This window comes from Aspergillus undulatus (genome assembly GCF_047715775.1).
Source record: "Aspergillus undulatus strain CBS 261.88 unplaced genomic scaffold BDV17scaffold_32, whole genome shotgun sequence".
Lineage (NCBI taxonomy): Eukaryota > Fungi > Ascomycota > Eurotiomycetes > Eurotiales > Aspergillaceae > Aspergillus > Aspergillus undulatus.
This window is the reverse complement of record NW_027396636.1, coordinates 268,685-286,068: the sequence shown is the minus strand read 5'-3', so window position 1 is coordinate 286,068 and position 17,384 is coordinate 268,685. Positions and strand designations below refer to the sequence as shown.

At 53.0% G+C, this 17,384-nt stretch overlaps 8 protein-coding genes across 8 annotated transcripts; 4 read left to right on the top strand and 4 right to left on the bottom strand.

Annotated features, from left to right (window-relative positions):
* Nucleotides 1-31: 31 nt before the first annotated feature.
* BDV17DRAFT_292425 (uncharacterized protein) lies at nucleotides 32-1,371 on the bottom strand (the record flags this gene model as incomplete). Its single annotated transcript, XM_073762364.1, has 3 exons — nucleotides 32-1,030; nucleotides 1,164-1,179; nucleotides 1,238-1,371. 3 exons carry the CDS (start codon nucleotides 1,369-1,371, stop codon nucleotides 32-34), a joined length of 1,149 nt encoding a protein of 382 aa, XP_073614519.1.
* Nucleotides 1,372-1,603: 232 nt separating this feature from the next.
* On the bottom strand, nucleotides 1,604-3,589 carry BDV17DRAFT_122293 (glucose-6-phosphate isomerase). The gene is made up of 2 exons (XM_073754027.1): nucleotides 2,977-3,589; nucleotides 1,604-2,926 (listed from the first exon to the last, which is right to left on the bottom strand). The coding sequence occupies exons 1-2, from the start codon at nucleotides 3,474-3,476 to the stop codon at nucleotides 1,765-1,767; spliced, it is 1,662 nt and encodes a 553-aa protein (XP_073614518.1). The 5' UTR covers nucleotides 3,477-3,589; the 3' UTR covers nucleotides 1,604-1,764.
* Nucleotides 3,590-4,656: 1,067 nt separating this feature from the next.
* On the top strand, nucleotides 4,657-7,568 carry BDV17DRAFT_266242 (uncharacterized protein). Its single transcript, XM_073758252.1, has 5 exons — nucleotides 4,657-4,921; nucleotides 4,993-5,055; nucleotides 5,118-5,707; nucleotides 5,762-7,282; nucleotides 7,335-7,568. The coding sequence occupies exons 1-5, from the start codon at nucleotides 4,903-4,905 to the stop codon at nucleotides 7,425-7,427; spliced, it is 2,286 nt and encodes a 761-aa protein (XP_073614517.1). The 5' UTR covers nucleotides 4,657-4,902; the 3' UTR covers nucleotides 7,428-7,568.
* Nucleotides 7,569-8,089: 521 nt separating this feature from the next.
* BDV17DRAFT_292422 (mandelate racemase/muconate lactonizing enzyme family protein) lies at nucleotides 8,090-9,641 on the top strand (the record flags this gene model as incomplete). The annotated part of the gene is made up of 4 exons (XM_073762363.1): nucleotides 8,090-8,134; nucleotides 8,190-8,294; nucleotides 8,371-8,976; nucleotides 9,042-9,641. 4 exons carry the CDS (start codon nucleotides 8,090-8,092, stop codon nucleotides 9,639-9,641), a joined length of 1,356 nt encoding a protein of 451 aa, XP_073614516.1.
* A 201-nt stretch (nucleotides 9,642-9,842) lies between these two features.
* tim21 lies at nucleotides 9,843-10,690 on the bottom strand (the record flags this gene model as incomplete). The annotated part of the gene is made up of 3 exons (XM_073760215.1): nucleotides 9,843-10,080; nucleotides 10,135-10,319; nucleotides 10,418-10,690. 3 exons carry the CDS (start codon nucleotides 10,688-10,690, stop codon nucleotides 9,843-9,845), a joined length of 696 nt encoding a protein of 231 aa, XP_073614515.1.
* Nucleotides 10,691-11,223: 533 nt separating this feature from the next.
* Nucleotides 11,224-13,423, top strand: BDV17DRAFT_266220 (ADP-ribosylation factor GTPase-activating protein). Its single transcript, XM_073758251.1, has 5 exons — nucleotides 11,224-11,376; nucleotides 11,446-11,581; nucleotides 11,635-11,818; nucleotides 11,878-12,584; nucleotides 12,637-13,423. Exons 1-5 carry the CDS (start codon nucleotides 11,311-11,313, stop codon nucleotides 12,993-12,995), a joined length of 1,452 nt encoding a protein of 483 aa, XP_073614514.1. The 5' UTR covers nucleotides 11,224-11,310; the 3' UTR covers nucleotides 12,996-13,423.
* A 47-nt stretch (nucleotides 13,424-13,470) lies between these two features.
* On the bottom strand, nucleotides 13,471-14,986 carry BDV17DRAFT_282531 (folic acid synthesis protein; the record flags this gene model as incomplete). Its single annotated transcript, XM_073760214.1, has 3 exons — nucleotides 13,471-14,482; nucleotides 14,535-14,743; nucleotides 14,792-14,986. 3 exons carry the CDS (start codon nucleotides 14,984-14,986, stop codon nucleotides 13,471-13,473), a joined length of 1,416 nt encoding a protein of 471 aa, XP_073614513.1.
* A 721-nt stretch (nucleotides 14,987-15,707) lies between these two features.
* Nucleotides 15,708-17,335, top strand: BDV17DRAFT_266216 (nitronate monooxygenase). The gene is made up of 4 exons (XM_073758250.1): nucleotides 15,708-15,853; nucleotides 15,920-16,181; nucleotides 16,241-16,742; nucleotides 16,792-17,335. The coding sequence occupies exons 1-4, from the start codon at nucleotides 15,841-15,843 to the stop codon at nucleotides 17,080-17,082; spliced, it is 1,068 nt and encodes a 355-aa protein (XP_073614512.1). The 5' UTR covers nucleotides 15,708-15,840; the 3' UTR covers nucleotides 17,083-17,335.
* The last annotated feature ends 49 nt before the right edge of the window (nucleotides 17,336-17,384 follow it).

The following is a 17,384-nucleotide window of genomic DNA, read 5'->3' as shown; positions in this document are numbered from 1 at the left end:
CTCGACCACTAGCCATCACCCCCTCTCTCCATCAATCCCTCTTCCCACTCGCAAACCCCCCATATCCATTCCCTGACGCACCAGCCGAGTACCCGCCATACCCATACCCATTCGGCTTCGCCCCGTTCCCAAACGAAACACCGACAGCACCAGCGCCCTTACTCAACGACGGCACGCCCAAAATGCCATCCCCCTTCCACGCTCTCCGTCTCACACCACCCCCATTCCGCTCCCAATAAAGCGCAGCCAAAGCCCCCAAGCTCGCCGCAAGCCCAAAGAAAAACGCCTTGCCAAAGAACCACGAAAAGAACCCAGACCCCCCGACCGAAACGTCACGCCCAGGCCACCCAATCCCCCTTCCTCCTTCAACCCAACTAACATGGAATGTGAACGTCAGCGGCTCCCCGCGGACGACTTTCGTCCCGTGCCCTGCAGTCCACGGTTCGCGCGCTGCCTCAGCGACAGCAGACTCCTCTTTTTCGGGGCTTGCTTTCTCACCCTTTGCGGAACCCATCTCGTGTAGAAGGCTGTACTCGAATTCCGGCACCGAGTACGCCGTTCCAGCCACTATATACCCCTGTCCCTTCTTCGGCTTCTTGGAGCTGCCCTTAACAGCTACCTGCGGGATGTTATGCGCGAGGACATTCATATCCGTCCAGATATGCAAATGGCTCTTCTGGAGCGTCCCCTGCACGGCAAATGTAATCGGTGTATAAGGCGGCCCGTCGTCATCGAGCACCGAGATGCCGGTTCCCTCCTTCTTGGTTTCCCCCTCTTCGTCCGAGTCCTGATCTGCTGATTTGGAATTACTGGAATCAAGATCTGAGACGAGGGGTGCTGTCGGCACGCGACAGGTCATGGGCACATCCGAGTGCACGTAATATTCGAGTAGGTGGTATAGTTCATCGGGGAGAGCGTCAATCGTGCAATTGACGCTTTGGGAGACGCCGTAGGGGAGTGCCAAGGGCGCGGAGGTCTCTTTGCATGTTGGGAAGGGGATGAATTGGAGTTTTCCGAGGTCGTCGGTTATCTGCGTAGTGAGAGATAACGTATCAGTTTATTGCATCCAGTATTATTTCAGGGTTCGAAGGCTGTTCGAGGGTTCAAGTAAGGTAGTGGAGCGGCGTTTCAGAGGTATGAATGGGGATCGAAGGTAAGCATACATGTTCGCCGGAGTCGCTAGAGACTTGAGTTAGCGCGGGACGTGGAAGGATATTTCTTGTGTAGCGTTACTTACATTGTCCGATTCAGACAAGTCACTGGCATGGGCTGCCCCTTTGTATAGCCATCTGTTCTTGTGGCGGCGGTTATTTGAGACAAGCACGAGGCGGCCAGGGTCCAGGAAAGAATGTTTCTCCCCTGGAGCGTCATGATGGATACGGCGCGCCGCCGATCAAGGGGCACGGTAGGTGTATTTCTAGGTAGAAAAGATAAATTTGGTTAAGAAATCTGGAGATTGGAAGAGACACGGTGGTCTTGGGCAGACAACAACCTTGGAGGTTGGAAACTTGGTCGGCGATCCTCCGCTCCGCTGGTTCGAGGCTAAAAGAGCCCGCAGTGTGCCTCGTGCTGCATATGAAAAGGAGACTCGAATGCAATCTTACTACTGCTTAATACTGAATATACGAAGGGATGAGTCATTAATTATTTGATTTCGAAGACTAGCAAAGCATTGGCAGAAATATACCACTCATGGTCTCGTCAATTATTCACAATTTTCAACTTGCTTTTCCTCCTAAATGGCAAAACATCCATCCAAGATTTCTAGGCAAGCTTGGACTTCTTCTTGAAAGCGAGGAGTAGACCGCTGGTGGAAGAGTCATGGCCACCACCCTCACCCTCGGTCTCCAGCTCCTTCTGAATCTTCTTTGCAAGGACCTTGCCGAGCTCGACACCCCACTGGTCGAAGGAGTTGATGTTCCAGATGGCTCCCTCAGTGAAGGTTACATGTTCGTAGTAGGTGATCAAGGCACCCAGGGCGGCGGGCGTGATCTTCTGGGCCAGGATGGAGGTCGTTGGGCGGTTACCAAGGAAAGTCTTGTGAGGGACCAGGTTCTCGGGAGCACCCTCGGCCTTGACCTGCTCAGGGGTCTTCCCAACCATCAGAGCCTCGGATTGGGCGAGGAAGTTGGAGGCCAGCATGCGCTGGTGCTTCCCACCTTCCACGGGGTTGTGTGACTCGGCGGCCATGATGAAGTCCGAGGGGATGAGCTTAGTACCCTGGTGGAGCAGTTGGAAGAAGCTATGCTGGGCGTTGGTGGCGGGCTCACCGAACAAGATCGGGCCAGTGGTGTACTTGACGTACTCGCCGGTGCGGGTAATGGCCTTTCCGTTGCTCTCCATGGAAAGCTGCTGGAGGTAGGCGGGGAAGCGGTGCAGGTACTGGTCGAAAGGTGCAACGAGGTGAGTTTGAGCGCCAAAGAAGTCGCTGTACCACACGCTCAGAAGACCACCAAGGACAGGAATGTTCTGCTCCAGGGGAGTCTCGCGGAAGTGCTTGTCCATGGCGTGCGCACCGGCAAGGAACGCGTGGAAATTGTCAAAGCCGATGTAGAGAGCGACGGAGAGACCAATCGCGGACCAGACGGAGTAGCGACCACCGACCCATGATTCGAAACCGAACATGTTCTTCGTGTCAATGCCGAACTTGGAGACCTCTTCCGCGTTGGTGGAGAGGGCAACAAAGTGCTTGGCGATGTGAGAGTCGTCCTTGGCCTTCTCGAGGAACCATGACTTGGCTGTGTTGGCGTTGGTAGTGGTTTCAGCGGTGGTGAAGGTCTTGGAAGCGATCAGGAAGAGGGTGGTCTCAGGGTCTGAGTTCTTGAGTGCCTCAGCGATGTGAGTGCCGTCGATGTTGGAGACAAAGTGCAAGGTGAAATCGGGGTGGCCGTAGGGCTTCAGGGCTTCGGTGACCATTACGGGACCGCTTTACGAGGATTAGCATATACATAACCTCAACTTAGATACAAGACTTACAGGTCGGAACCACCAATACCAATGTTGATGATTGTGTTGATCTTCTTTCCGGTGTATCCCTTCCATTCACCGCTGCGCACCTGCTCAGAAAACTCCTTCATGTGCTCCAGAACGGAGTTGACATCCTCGACAACGCTCTTGCCCTCGACCTGCATGGGCTGGTTGCTGACATTGCGGAGAGCAGCGTGGTAGACAGCACGGTTCTCGGTGAAGTTGATGGGCTCACCAGCGAACATCTGGTCGCGAAGCTCCTCAACACCGGCTTCCTTGGCCAGCTTGACCAGAATGGACAGGGTGTCCTCAGTGAGGAAGTTCTTGGAGAAGTCGAAGAGAATCTCGTTGTTGTCGACTGTGTTGTTGAAGGTGCGGCTAAACTTGTCGAAGCGCTGGGGGTCCTTCTCGAAGCATTCCTTGAGGACGATGTTGCGACCAACGGAGCCATGGTGGTCCTGGAGCTCCTTCCAGGCGGGTAGCTCAGCAGCTTGCGAGAATGAAGGCATTTTGGATGTGAGGGTGTGTATGGCCTTCAATGGAGGAGGGGTTACGTAGAGACTATAAGAGGATTGGCGTCAGTGCGGGGCAGCGCAAATAAGCTGGGATGCCAAGGGAATGGTGGGATATGTACCTGAGTAGGGAGTATGAACTAAATGCTGAAGGGAGGAAGCGACGCAGTGTTGGGAGGCAATCGCAATAAGTAGTCGAGAAAACTGGACCTTGGCAGAGGGGATGACGCTTTGGGGAGCTCAAGCTGCTGATGTCGTAACCGGCCTGAAGAGGTCCGTGGAGGGGCCGCCGTGGGGCACTCCTGCCCTTCCAGATCTTTTCTTCTTGAATTACCCGGTGAATATCATTAACCGCTATACTTCCAAATTCAATACTATTGATCCTTTCCGCGGTCAGCTGGACGTCAGAGATTGACTGCAGCTACCCTCCTGCATGCTGTGTATAGCGCTGATCAGAGGAGCCCGCATGTTTGTCAGACCTGCATTCTAGACACCTGCACGGAGCACGGCGGGCCATCCTCAACCTCTATCCGGATAACCAGACTCCCAATGGTCTATCCTATCATTGCCGACCCTCAGTCCCTGACTATTCCATTATAAATTCTTACTGAGCGCCGGAGAACAGCCGGATCCCTCGGACATATCCCCCCGTCTTCCCTCCTTGGGGTGAACAGGCTTCGTTCCGCCAGGTATTCTGCTTTTGTCCGGTCTATAGGAGAATAATATTTATGCTGGTTAATGCGCGACAAGTCTAATTACCTGAACTGCTGACAGATATGGAATAATCATGACTATCGCAGGGTACACCCTCGGAGAAAGAGCTGTCGAATCGACCATGGAAATCACCTATTGAGAGCACTCATACCGGTTCACTAGGTGTAGAATCTATAAAGAGGGGTATACTCAAGCAGCTCAACAATATTTAGGAGTAAACAGCGAAATGTTTTAGATTAAGGTTAGTAATTGTCCGATCGCCTGGCGAGAATATATATATTCAAACTCCTGCTGTAACACTTCCACCTGAACTAAGAAGTTGCTCGCATTGATAAGGTACAAGGAGTATCAACAGCATTAAGTCTTGAAGTAAAGCACGCGGTAACATTATGAGTTACTTCTTCCCAGCCATTGAGATGGTTGCCATTCAACAGCCTACTTTTAAAAGATAGCCCCGATGGTGCCAAGATGGATGCACGGGCCACATGGACTTTTCTCTAACACCAAATCCGCCGAAGACAGATCCAGACGGACCTCCGCAAGGCCTTTTGCTATCTCAAGGTCGAATTTATTTTCTCCCCTCCAAGCTCTATTAGTCTGCGAAGGTGCTTCTACTCGCACCAGTACGGCTGACTTGGCTATTTCGGCCCCGTTCCTTTCGCCGCATCTCTGAATTTCTGTCGCGGTTGGAGCTTTGCAGCTTGTCGCAATGTATAACCCTTACCAACGTACGTCATCTTCTGATCCCCCAATGCTGAATGCATCTTTGCGCACGGAGTGATCTGACTGACTCTCGCAGCACCCGGCATGTATGGCCGACCTCCGGACTTTGGTGCTTATCCAGGAGCACCTCCAGGTATGGGTAAGTTGGCACACGTTCACTGTCATCTAACCACGTTGTTCACGATTCTAATCTACAAAAAGCACCTCCACCAGGGATGGCCGCACCCGGCACCGCACCTCCCGGAATGCAGCAAGCCAACGTTCAACAGCCCGGTCGACCCGCCGGATTCCCCCCAAACTTTCAACCGCCTCCGAACATGCCCAACATCAATTTCTCCGCTCCTGTTATCCGACTCGGTACCTCTGGCCCAGCGAAGTCTGCTACTCCGGATGTCAGCAAAGAACGCGGCGACGGGCCCGGCAGACGCGTCGGGTTGGGATCCTCTAGCTTAGAGTCTCAGCGTCAGAATGTGCGAGATGCGATGATGCAGCTGCAGCCACCTACTAGGGATGAGATTGTGAGGACTATCTTTGTTGGAGGGATTACAGAAGGATTGGGCGGTGATGAAGGCGTGGAAAAGATCCTGCGCTCAGCGGGCAATCTGAAACGCTGGATTCGCGCCACAGACGCGGATGAAAAACCGTGCAAGTTTGGTTTCGCAGAGTACGAGGACCCTGAGAGTCTAGGTACCGCTGTGGAAGTGCTAAAGGACGTGCAAGTTCCTGTAAAGAGGCAGACGCCGTCTGAATCGGAGGATCAAGAACGGGAGGTGGTGAAGAGTACGCTTTTGGTATGTGTCTTATTTCATCTTCTGAATATTGAAGAAGGCTAATGCCTGCCACAGGTCGTTGTCGATGAGAGCTCACTCACATACCTAGAACAGTGGGAGTCCACCAGGGGCGATACTGACCCCGCCGAGCGCCAATCGAAGTTGGATGCTGCCAAAAACGCGCTTTCTGGCGTGTTGCATGATCTTTTCCATCCCACGTTGCCCACTCAGAAAGAGGATGTTTCCGCGATTGACCGCGAAGGAGACACTGCGATGAAGGATGCCGAGGGCCAGGATGGTACGTCCGCCGAGGTTGTCACAATCCCAATAACAGTTGAGGATGAGTTATCCGATATCCCTGCGGAGATGAGGGAGACGGTTGCGAAAGAGATAGCTGCCTTTCGTGATCGAAGCAACCGCCGAGATATTGAACGTTTGAAGAGAGAGGAGGAGATTGAGTCTATGGAAAGAGCTCGGAATTCAGGCTCACGTGTCAGTCGTCTGGCTTCCCCTCCACTTTCTGCACCAAGCGGACCGGCCGGCGGTGCAAATGGCATTCCCTTGGGTACCCGAGACCGTGGTATGCCCAATGCCCCGTCTGGACCGAAGGGCTTCGGCGTACAGATCCCGAAGGACTACCAGAAGGGTGTGTCTTTTGTCAATGGTGGCTCGACCACTGGCGCTACTACAGTCTACATTGACCGAGAGGACGAAGACTCGGACGCGGACGACGAAGAGCTTGAACGACGACGCGAGGCAAAGCGAGAAGCGGAACTCGAGAAGCAATATCTGGATCAAGAGAGACGCTGGCTCAATCGTGAACGTAGCCGAACTGCTGCGTTGGAACGAGAGAAGAAGCGAGACGAGGAGGAAGAGGCTAAAGTCCAAGAAGTGCGCGATGAAGTGGACAAGCGACTGAGCGAATGGAACGATGATGTTGAGGCTAGCCGAAAGTCAAATGAGTACTACGCCGACCGAGGCGCCTGGCTACGAAGCCGAGCAGCCTTCCGCGCTCGCGAGGTCAGCACGGACGAGGCGGATCGTGCGGCAGAAGAACGGGAATGCGCACGTTCCGTTCAACAACGGGAGCAAGCTCGTGGTATGGCAGATGACTTCCTCGCCCGCCAGGCGGAGGAGCTGGAGACCAGACTGGAAGCCCCACGGGAGCCGCAACGCTTCAAGCTCTCGCTTGGAGCTGCTGCGCAGAAAGCCCAAGCCGCCACCAGCCGCCGGACCGTCGCCGAAGTCGAGGGCTTGCTGGAGGACGAAGAAGAGCCCGAAGCTACGGCCAGACGACCTCTTATCCCAATCAAGTTCGACAGCGCCGCCGAAGCTGCGGGACTTACCGAAGAAGAGCGAGCACAAGCCGTGCGACAACTCGCTGCGGAAATCCCTGCAGACAAGGATGGCCTCTGGAAGTGGGAAATCAAATGGGATTTCGTGGACGACTCTGTGGTCAGCGATCAGCTCAAGCCCTTCGTGGAGAAGAAGATCGTCGAATACTTGGGTGTTCAGGAACAGATGCTGGTGGATCTAGTGGAAGAGCATGTTCGCAAGCATGGAAGCCCTCAGGAGCTTGTGGACCAGCTGGAAGAGGTGAGTTTCAAGCCGGCCATATTACATGCGCAATATCTAACAATGCCTCTAGGCACTCGACGAAGAAGCGGAAGCCCTTGTCAAGAAACTGTATCGCATGATCATTTTCTTCTCGGAGAGCGAAAAGAGAGGCCTTTCGGGCTGAGTACAGCGCTTCGATCTTGTTTAATAGCATTGCGACTAGTAGATTGGCGATGCATCTGTCTATACCAAGTGTACTACCTACCTTGATCGCCATATATGAATCCAGGCAGGACATGAAGATACCTAGTCAAGCTTTGCCTTATCTCTTTCCATCTGCAAGTAAGTAGTAGTACATATTGGAGACTCGGCCCTTCTCCGACCAACAGGAACCAGACGGAATTATTTCTCAGTGGCGGACATAGTTCTTCCACCAATAACACCCCAACTCTCTACCCCCACGTCCTGATCCTCGTCGCCAGTAGTAAATATGGATCGGCTGTGTCTCCATTGACAGCCAGGTTATACCGTTTGTATCTGCAATTGATCCGGATCGCCTCGATCGATGTAATTGTTCCGCGGGGATTTCTGACTGTTTGGCCTGCTGATGAGGGGGAGGGGGAGGGGCAGCTGGTTTTACTTATACCATGCCTTTCCCCTGTCTCCATCTGAATTCTTGGGTTGAGACCTTTTTATCGTAGGTAATCGTTGAGCTTCTGGTTCAACTTACTGCATTGACCATCATTGACTGCTTCTGAGGTGATCATGACAGCCCATCTATCATTAACATCCGGCGCATTCTGACACTCCCCACCAGCCAGATTCTACAGCACAATTAAAAGCACAATGGTAAAAATCACGGGCTTCATCACGCGAGACGTGAGGTTTCCGGTAAGACAGGCCTGGACTGTATTTCTCAAGAGAACTACTGACTGAGCAATACCAGACCTCCCTCGACAAAACCGGCTCCGATGCCATGAACGCCGCAGGCGACTACTCCTCAGCATATGCAATCCTCTACACAGACTCTCCCTACACCGGACACGGCATGGTATGCGCTCTTCAACTTAAGACAACCTAACCTATACCTACAATCCCAAGGCAGCCCGTATCTAACAATTGCATAGACATTCACCATCGGCCGCGGCAACGAAATCGTCTGCTCTGCCATCGAGCTCCTAGCCCCCCTCGTAGTCGGCAAGGACCTCGACGACCTAACCTCAAACTGGGGCGCCACATGGCGCTACCTCGTCTCGGACAGCCAACTGCGCTGGATCGGACCCGAAAAGGGCGTTATCCACCTCGCCCTTGGCGCAGTCGTGAACGCCCTCTGGGATCTATGGGCCAAGGTTCTGAACAAGCCTGTTTGGAGGATCGTCGCTGATATGACTCCCGAAGAGTACGTCTCTTGCATTGACTTCCGATACATTACGGATGCGATTACGCCTGAGGAGGCGGTTGCGTTGTTGAAGGAGGTCGAGGGGGGTAAGGAGGAGAGGATTCGCGAGGCGGAGCAGAGTAAGGCTGTTCCGGCTTATACGACTAGTGCTGGGTGGCTTGGGTATGGGGAGGAGAAGTTGAAGAGCTTGTTGAAGCAGAGTGTTGAGCAGGGATATAAACATTTCAAGTTGAAGGTTGGGGGGAATCTAGAGGACGATAAGCGGCGACTGAGGATTGCGAGGGAGGCGATTGGGTATGATCGGGGGAATATTCTCATGGTTGATGCTAATCAGGTATGTCTCTGCCCTCTTCTCTCATCTCTATAGGACAGCATATCTAACAAGCGGGAAACGAACAGGTCTGGTCCGTCCCCGAAGCAATAACCTGGATGCAAAACCTCGCCGAGTTCAAACCCTGGTTCATCGAAGAACCCACCTCCCCCGATGACATCCTGGGCCACGCTGCAATCAAAAAAGCCCTAGCCAACACCCCCCACGGCGCAATCGGCGTCGCGACGGGCGAAATGTGCCAAAACCGGGTAATCTTCAAACAGCTCCTGCAAGCCGGCGCCCTGACGGTCCTCCAAGCCGACGCATGCCGCGTCGGCGGCGTAAACGAAGTCCTCGCCATCTTACTCCTCGCTCGCAAATTCGGCGTCCCGATTGTGCCGCATTCGGGAGGTGTTGGGTTACCCGAGTACACACAGCATCTGAGCACGATTGACTATGTTGTTGTTAGTGGGAAACGGAGCGTGCTGGAGTATGTGGATCACTTGCATGAGCACTTCTTGCATCCGAGTTCTGTTAAGGATGGGTATTATGTTACGCCGTTGGAGCCCGGTTATAGTGTTGAGATGAAGGAGGAGAGTATGGACCGTTTTTCGTTCCCTGGGGAGGTGGGGAAGAGTTGGTGGAGGTCTGAGGAGGCGAAGGTTATTCTTGAGGGACCGAGGATATAAGACGACTGTATGATCGATGTTAGAAGAATGCAATGAGACTGTTTCTGTCTTAGGGCTCCTCATATTTTACACTTGCTATACACTGGCTTCAAAAAACCTGCCTGAGCCACAGAGGAGTCTGAACCAATTGACCATATAATACATCCCATTCATACATATAGTACAGTTGGCATATCGCCCTGATAGCTCGCCGGAAAGATCCTACTTGAACCGGATGCCAAAGATCTTCACCTCCCCACCGACCTTCGGGTCATGACGCTCTTCAAGAACAACACGAGAGTAGCCCTTAACCTCCAGAGCAAGGAGTCGATACTCCCACTCGTATGAATCGGCGGGCTTCACCATGTGCACAAATACAACACCCGAGTTTCGTGGGCCCGCAACATGGAAATTCATCCTCATGTGCTCGCGACCCTGTGCGTCCTTTTCTATCTTCGTACTTCGAAAGCCGTTAGCCTTGATTCTAGCCCATGGTCCACGATCGAATACGTACGCAATAGGCCTATTTCTCGCCCACTTACTCCAAGTACTCTCCCCAAACGCCTGAATCTCCCTCCGATCACCGAGGAGATTCGTACACCGCGCATCGTCCTTAATGCGCTCGACGGCCTTCTCAAACTGCCACGTTTTACTATTCGGTGAGAAAACTTCTGTGTATAAAAGATAGAAGACTCCGCCCTGGTAATGGGAAATGCGTCAGTCTAGTCTCGTCTTGTCTAGGGTTCGCGACTCAACCCGACCCGGGCAGCTAAGTATAAGCGCAAGCGCAGACTTACCGTCAGAACAGCACCAGCCAACACCACGACAAAATTGAAAGATTGTTGCGTTGCCCGTGCGGCCTTTTCCCTTCCGCTTAGCTCGCTCCATGTATATCGGCCGTCGTCTGAGAGAACTGTTACATTCCGACGTCGCGGTGCGGAGTTGGTGCTTGAGCTTGAGCTTGAGCTGGAGTGTGTGGCGTAGGTGTTTTGTGAGATGCGGGAGAGAAGAGGGTGTGTGAGGAGGAGGCGGCGGAGAGGAGGAGAAGGTCGGAGGTGTGAGAGGCTCATTTTTGTCTTTGGATGCTGAAGGTTGTTGCGATAGGCCGGAAGTAGGTCTTGCGACTCGGAGGGGATGTCGTTGTTTCTACCGTCGCGGGTAGATGAGATTTCGCTGCGCCGGAGTAATGAGTATCGAATTGCTTGAGGCTGGAGGTCAATGGGTATCTCTGCGTCGTCCCCGGAATGTTGTTGAGCTGTTGCTGGTTTCTTTTCTGCTTCTGGAACTGGATGTGGGGATGACGAGGTGGATCACGTGCTTACCGCGGCTCCGAGTGTATGTATTTGCAATACACAATTGTATGCTTGGATCTTCAGCGCATAAATGACTGAAAGCACATTGATTTTATGTCTATGAGGCTCTAAATGTCACTTGTAACCATATCTAAACCTCAGCATTCATAAATTATCATGCTCACAGATGGTTGGCGCAGAGAAGAAGAGTATTAAATAGTCCGGTGGCGGCGAGCAGAATGCAAAATACGGTTAGGCGCCAGACCCCTTCCGACCACGTTCGCCCTCCTTGGCTTGGGGATCCCTTCGACTTTCAAGCCCTCCGACTCCCGCACGAACTCCCTGCTAGCCTTCGCTCCCACGCTGTTTCGTCTTGTTGACCTCTCATTACCGCCGTCATGAGTGCCACCAAGGCGGAGTCTCAAAAGATCTTCGAGAAACTCAAATTGAAACCCGCAAACAAGGTGCCTCGAAACCCCTCCTCCATATACCGCAATTTCCCATACTGACCTTGTGCTCCATGAAACTCGCAGATATGCTTTGATTGCGGCTCGAAGAACCCTACGTGGTCGTCTGTGCCGTTTGGAATTTACCTCTGCCTTGACTGCTCAGCGAACCACCGTAACCTCGGTGTCCATATCTCCTTCGTTCGTTCCACAAACCTCGACCGTATGCACCACCTTGCCTCGAAAAATCATGTCACAACTAACTCGCCGTGATAGAATGGCAATGGGAACAGCTTCGTGTTATGAAAGTCGGTGGAAATGAGTCCGCCACGAAATACTTCCAGTCGAACGGAGGCTCCGCCGCCCTCAACAGCAAGGACGTGAAGGTCAAATACACCTCCAATGCTGCCGAGAAATACAAACAGGAATTGAAGCGGCGCGCCGCTTTGGACGCACAAGAGTCAGTTAGCAACCCGGGACTTGCTCTACGAGAGGCTAACCACGCTCTTTTCGTAATAGTTACCCCGAGGAGGTTGTCATTACAGATGTCCCCGCCGGTGCGGCGTCCAATGGGTCTAACGCACCTGCCAGCGATGCAGACGATGATTTCTTCTCATCCTGGGACAAGCCATCCATTAAAAGACCGAGCAACCCTCCCTCTCGCACCGGCACACCCCCAGTTGTCAGCCGTACTGCCTCCCCGTTCTTGAATGCAGGCTCCAACGGCTCGCGCTCGAAGTCGCCGCTTTCCGCCTCAGATAAGGAATCCGCCTCGCCCGCACCAACTGCCATTAGGGCTAGTGCTGCCGCTAGGAAGACGTCCGGAGCTACAACCGCGAAGAAGGGAAGTGTTCTCGGAGCCAAGAAGGCACCTAAGCTTGGTGCAAAGAAGGTCGGCGGAGCGGACCTGATTGATTTCGACGAGGCAGAGAGAAAGGCGAAGGAGGAAGCGGAACGCATTGAAAAGCTGGGCTACGACCGTGAAGCTGAAGAAGCTGAGGCTAAGGCCAAGGCACCCAGCACAGGAGCCACCGCTATCGCCTCGCCAACTCCAATCAGCCCCGCTACCAAGGCGTCCCACGAACGGAATTCCAGTGACGTCGAGCGTCTCGGAATGGGTATTGGGCGGCTTGGTTTCGGCCAAGTCGCTGGCTCGAAGCCTACTGCTCCTGCCCCGAAGAAGCTCGGCTTTGGTGCCGTCGGTGCTGCGCGCTCCGCTGAAGATGGTGGGTCTATCGATTCCCTCGCCACATGTGCAATAGCTAATAAATATTGTAGAAGAGGAACTCCGACAAACGAAGAACAAGTTTGGTGCTCAGAAGGGTATCTCGTCCGACGAGTTCTTCGGACGGGATCGATTCGACCCAGCTGCGCAGTCCGAGGCCAAGGAGCGTCTCCGCCAATTCGACGGTGCGCAGGCCATCTCCAGCAACTCGTACTTTGGCCGACCTGAAGATGACTACCCGCCTGTCGAGGACACCTACGGTGACCTCGAGACCGCTGCCAAGGACTTTGTTCGCAGATTCGGCATCACTGCCGGTGATGATCTCGAGAACTTGACGCAGCTCATGGGGGACGGTGCTACTAAACTGCAAGGTGAGCTTGCGAATTACTTGCACATATCGGCAAACCACTGACCCCATCTTCAGGTGCTATACGCAGCTATCTCAACAGCTAAACGAGTGCTTAAGTTTCTATTCTACGATGATATCCGCAGCTTGACGAACCTGTTAGCCAGCTTTGTTTCTCTTTTGCCATGGCGTTATATCCTCTTCTCACTTGGTCTCATTGTCATGTCAGTCTTGCTTGCAGAATCCGAACCGGCGGCCCAGTTGCATTACATAGCCGACTTCAAGCTAAGGTTGGACACCTTTCGAGGTCTTCCATTCTTCCACCGTTCTATTCGAAAACCAGTACACAATATTCGAGTCACGTTGATTGATGAACCGATTGATTGGCCTCTTCTGTTCTCATTCTCGTCAAATTCCTGTACATTTGTTGGAAGATAGCAGGTTTAGTTCTTAGTTCTTTCTTAGTTTACAAAATCCTAGACTCTATCTACATTCATATCTACACATAGCCCTAATTACACTCTCATCTTATATAGTAGGTCTATGACCCCGGTCCTGAATCCGGCACACCACGATAAATCGCATCCGCAACCCTAGCAACCTGCCACATCTCCTTAACATCGTGCACGCGCACGATATCCGCCCCGCCAGCAACACTAGCCGAGACCGTGGCCGCGGTTCCCCAAACACGCTCACTGGCCTTCTCGACGCCCGTCAGCTTCCCCACGAACCGTTTCCGACTCGGCCCCACGAGCCAGGGGAAGTACTCCAACCCCTGCACGCCCGTTCGGAAGGTCTGTAGCTCTTTCAGGATGGTAAGGTCTTCAGGCATATTCTTTGCAAATCCAAGTCCGGGATCGAGGATGATTCGCCACCGTCTTATCCCCGCGTCTTCGGCGGCCGCGATTCGAGAAAGCAGTTCGGTGCTCACGTCTGCTACCACACCGTTCGGGTAGGAGGTGAATTTCGTCATTGTGGATGGTGTACCGCGCATGTGCATCAGGATAATGGACTTCCCCGTCCGCGCGACGGTAGGTAGCATTTCCGGATCGAGAGTCCCCGCCGAGACGTCGTTGATGATGTCCGCGCCTGCAGCGAGTGCCTCCTCCGCGACGCGCGCGCGGTACGTATCAACGCTGATCGCGACGTTCGCGGCTTCGGGGATGGAAGTGCGGATGTGTCGAATGGCGGGGATGATGCGGCGGAGTTCTTCGTCTGCGCCGACGGGCGCGGAGCCTGGCCTGGTGCTTTCGCCGCCGATATCGATTATTGATGCGCCGGAGGCGATGAATGATTTTACGGTGGCTGTGAGGGTTGAAAGGTCGGTAGTTGCGGGGGAGTGCTTGCCGCCGTCGGAGAAGGAGTCGGGTGTTAGGTTTAGGATGGCCATTATGTGGGTTCGGCGGAAGGGGTCTGTGGCGCGGAGCGGGGGGAAGTTTGGTGAGATGTAGGTTGTTGCCATGGGGTTTGGGGATGGTGGGGGGAGGAACTGGAGGTGCGAGAGGTAGGTTGCTTTGTGGTTTGGGAGGGGTGGGATTTCGTGCGGGATTAGCCTGGATGAGTGTTAGACTTGCTTGTCGGTTGAGGTTGTTTTAAAGGACTCACTGGCTCAGAGGTCGGAGGACAAAGTCACGTTCCAGCATCAGCTTGTGGGGGATGTTGAGTCGGTCATGGCTGAAGACTTGCTGGTCGTAGAGGAGGATATCAAGGTCAATTGATCGGGGCCCTTTGTCGATCAGCTTTTTTCTGCCCAGACCAAGTTCAATGGACTGCAGAACGTCGAGCAGCTCGAGGGGTTCCAAGGTTGTCTCGACCTGCGTACGATTAGGGTAGGCTCATTCATAGTGGAGATGCGGACGCACCTCGCAAGCACCGTTCATAAATGGTTCCTGGTCGAGATAGTACATAGGTGCCGTCTCGAACAGAGAGCTGGTTCGTCGAACTTTGACACCAGCCCTATCCATCTCCAAGCATGCCTTCTCAATCATTTCGACTCGTTCGCCGACGTTACTCCCCAGAGCTATGAATGCTCTATGGGAAGGCGTTATGCGGTCCATTGTAGTCTTGAACGAGGTTGACTGGCTAGCGGAAATCTTGCGAACAGTTGGCAAGGAATTCAAGCGCACATTGCGAGGAGATGTCGTATCAGCCGCAAAGGACGGTCGCCGATTATGTGTAGTAATCCCTGGTGGTCCTAGATGCTGTCAGCTTGCAGCCTGGGTCCTGCAGCGCCTGAAGACAACAACAACAACGAAAAAAAAAAAAGAAAAAAAAAAAGAAGGCACTAAACTTTCACTACGCGGTGGGGCGACCTCTCATACCGTGACAATGATTTCTGCCAGAATTAGAAGTGTATTGTGCTTCAATGGCTGTCGAAATTCACCTCTTGCTCAGACTCGAGTATAGTCTGCTATCGCATGGCGCTGAACCGCATGTCCTGGGTATTTGCTGCAAGCGCGCGCAGGGGCCTGGACTCCGAGAAACAGCATAAGATTGCCATCTCCCCGCTGACACAGCTCTCATCCTTCCGAAGGTGTTCTCTGTCGCAGCAGTCGAAGATGGGCCTAGTTGGATAACGTCATGTTCTCAAAAAAGTCTCCGCCGGCCACGTGATGAGAGATTTTATACCTCAGGCAACAAGGCAGGAGAACCCCGCTCAGTGGGTGAACTGACTGCCCGAAACGTCGGCTTTGACAGTTCACGTGACGCGTGCTACCCCATATTCCAGCACGTTCAGCCTCGGCTCATCGCAGTCTTTGGGTCTCCGCCTCGGTTGGCCGAGCGCCCCTGCTCTATAATTCTTCTTTCACCTCCTTTCAACTTGTGTCACTCTTGTCTTCATACCTTGCCACTCTCTATCGCAGACCTCAACTCTATCATTCTTCCTTCCCTTAAACCCCCTTCCGCAAAGATGGCCTCTCCTCGTAGGCTTCCCTCCCTTGGTCGTACCATGTGACACGAAACTCAGCTGACCCAATCTGTCTATTCAGAGAAAATCAAGACTACGCTCACGGATCTGCTCAAGATTAACCACCCCGTCCTGCTGGCAGGAATGAACGTGGCTGCTGGGCCGAAGTTGGCCGCAGCTGTCACCAACGCTGGTGGTCTTGGTGTCATCGGAGGTGTCGGATACACTCCTGAGATGCTCCGCGAGCAGGTTGCCGAGCTCAAGAGTTATCTGACGGATAAGAACGCTCCTTTCGGTGTTGACCTGCTGCTCCCTCAAGTTGGTGGAAGCGCGCGTAAGACGAAGTATGTCTTCTTTATTTGCGTTCTTTGAGATGCGGCTGCTGATGAGCCATCGCCACTAGCTACGATTACACAAAGGGCAAGCTCAATGAACTCGTCGACATCATCATCGAGAGTGGCGCCAAGCTCTTCGTCTCCGCCGTCGGTGTCCCTCCCAAGGCCGTTGTTGACAAGCTCCACCAGCACGGAATTTTGTACATGAACATGATTGGCCACCCCAAGCACGTCCAAAAGGCTATTGACATCGGTGCGGATATTATTTGCGCCCAAGGTGGTGAAGGTGGTGGTCACACTGGTGACGTTCCCACGACAGTTCTCATTCCCACCGTGGCCAAGCTCTGCGAGGGCAAGATCAGCTCTTTCACTGGCAAGCCTGTGCAGGTCGTCGCCGCTGGTGGCCTGTTCAACGGTAACTCTCTTGCTGCTGCTCTTATGCTGGGAGCTTCTGGAGTCTGGGTTGGTACTCGCTTCATTCTTGCTGAGGAGGCAGGTGCTCCTAAAGCTCACCAGGAGGCTGTCCGCACTGCTGGCTTCGAGGACAACATTCGCACAATCATTTTCACTGTACGCTCTTCAGCCAGTCTTCCATAGGTCTTCCTACTAACGTTCGTAGGGCCGTCCCTTGCGCGTGCGCAAGAACGATTACATCCTCAACTGGGAGAACAACCGCCAAGACGAGATCAAGCAGCTTACCGCCAAGGGTGTCATTCCCGTCGAGCATGACATGGAGAACATTCCCGATGATGTTGATGACGACTACATTGACAACGCCCGCCCCTTCTTAATGGGCAAGGTCGCCGCTGTGGTCAACGAGAAGAAGTCTGCCAAGGCCATTGTCGATGAGCTCGTTGATGATGCTGCGGTGCTCCTGTCCAAGGGCAACAAGCTGCTTGCCAAACTGTAAATATTGGCTTATTTAACATATACCCGCTCTGCATGACAGTTGGTGTTATGACTAGTTTAGCATTATTTTATGAGGTTATTTATATCTTGAAAGTTCTATCAGTTGACGGGAAACAAATGGCTATTGTAAAGTGAGGACCTGTGATTTTGTTTTGCTATTTTTTGGGGGGGAAATAGTATTAACTTAGTATTGATTATTTTATTAAGTAATATTTACCAGGCCTTTATTATATTAACCATTTTTCCTCCTGAAACTTAACCTAATTATCCTTAATATCCTTTCTTATATTCCATATTTATTTA

What these genes read in the sequence shown, in the direction of transcription:
- BDV17DRAFT_266220 (XM_073758251.1), top strand. Translation starts at nt 11,311, where the DNA reads ATGAGTGCCACCAAGGCGGAGTCTCAAAAGATCTTCGAGAAACTCAAA. An exon ending in AATTGAAACCCGCAAACAAG is followed by an intron (nt 11,377 to 11,445) that starts GTGCCTCGAAAC and finishes TGAAACTCGCAG; the next exon opens with ATATGCTTTGATTGCGGCTC. An exon ending in TCGTTCCACAAACCTCGACC is followed by an intron (nt 11,582 to 11,634) that starts GTATGCACCACC and finishes TCGCCGTGATAG; the next exon opens with AATGGCAATGGGAACAGCTT.
- BDV17DRAFT_122293 (XM_073754027.1), bottom strand. Translation starts at nt 3,476, where the DNA reads ATGCCTTCATTCTCGCAAGCTGCTGAGCTACCCGCCTGGAAGGAGCTC. An exon ending in GGTATTGGTGGTTCCGACCT is followed by an intron (nt 2,927 to 2,976) that starts GTAAGTCTTGTA and finishes ATCCTCGTAAAG; the next exon opens with CGGTCCCGTAATGGTCACCG.
- BDV17DRAFT_266216 (XM_073758250.1), top strand. An exon ending in GGAAGCGCGCGTAAGACGAA is followed by an intron (nt 16,182 to 16,240) that starts GTATGTCTTCTT and finishes CATCGCCACTAG; the next exon opens with CTACGATTACACAAAGGGCA. An exon ending in TTCGCACAATCATTTTCACT is followed by an intron (nt 16,743 to 16,791) that starts GTACGCTCTTCA and finishes TAACGTTCGTAG; the next exon opens with GGCCGTCCCTTGCGCGTGCG.
- BDV17DRAFT_266242 (XM_073758252.1), top strand. An exon ending in TGGTGAAGAGTACGCTTTTG is followed by an intron (nt 5,708 to 5,761) that starts GTATGTGTCTTA and finishes TGCCTGCCACAG; the next exon opens with GTCGTTGTCGATGAGAGCTC. An exon ending in TTGTGGACCAGCTGGAAGAG is followed by an intron (nt 7,283 to 7,334) that starts GTGAGTTTCAAG and finishes CAATGCCTCTAG; the next exon opens with GCACTCGACGAAGAAGCGGA.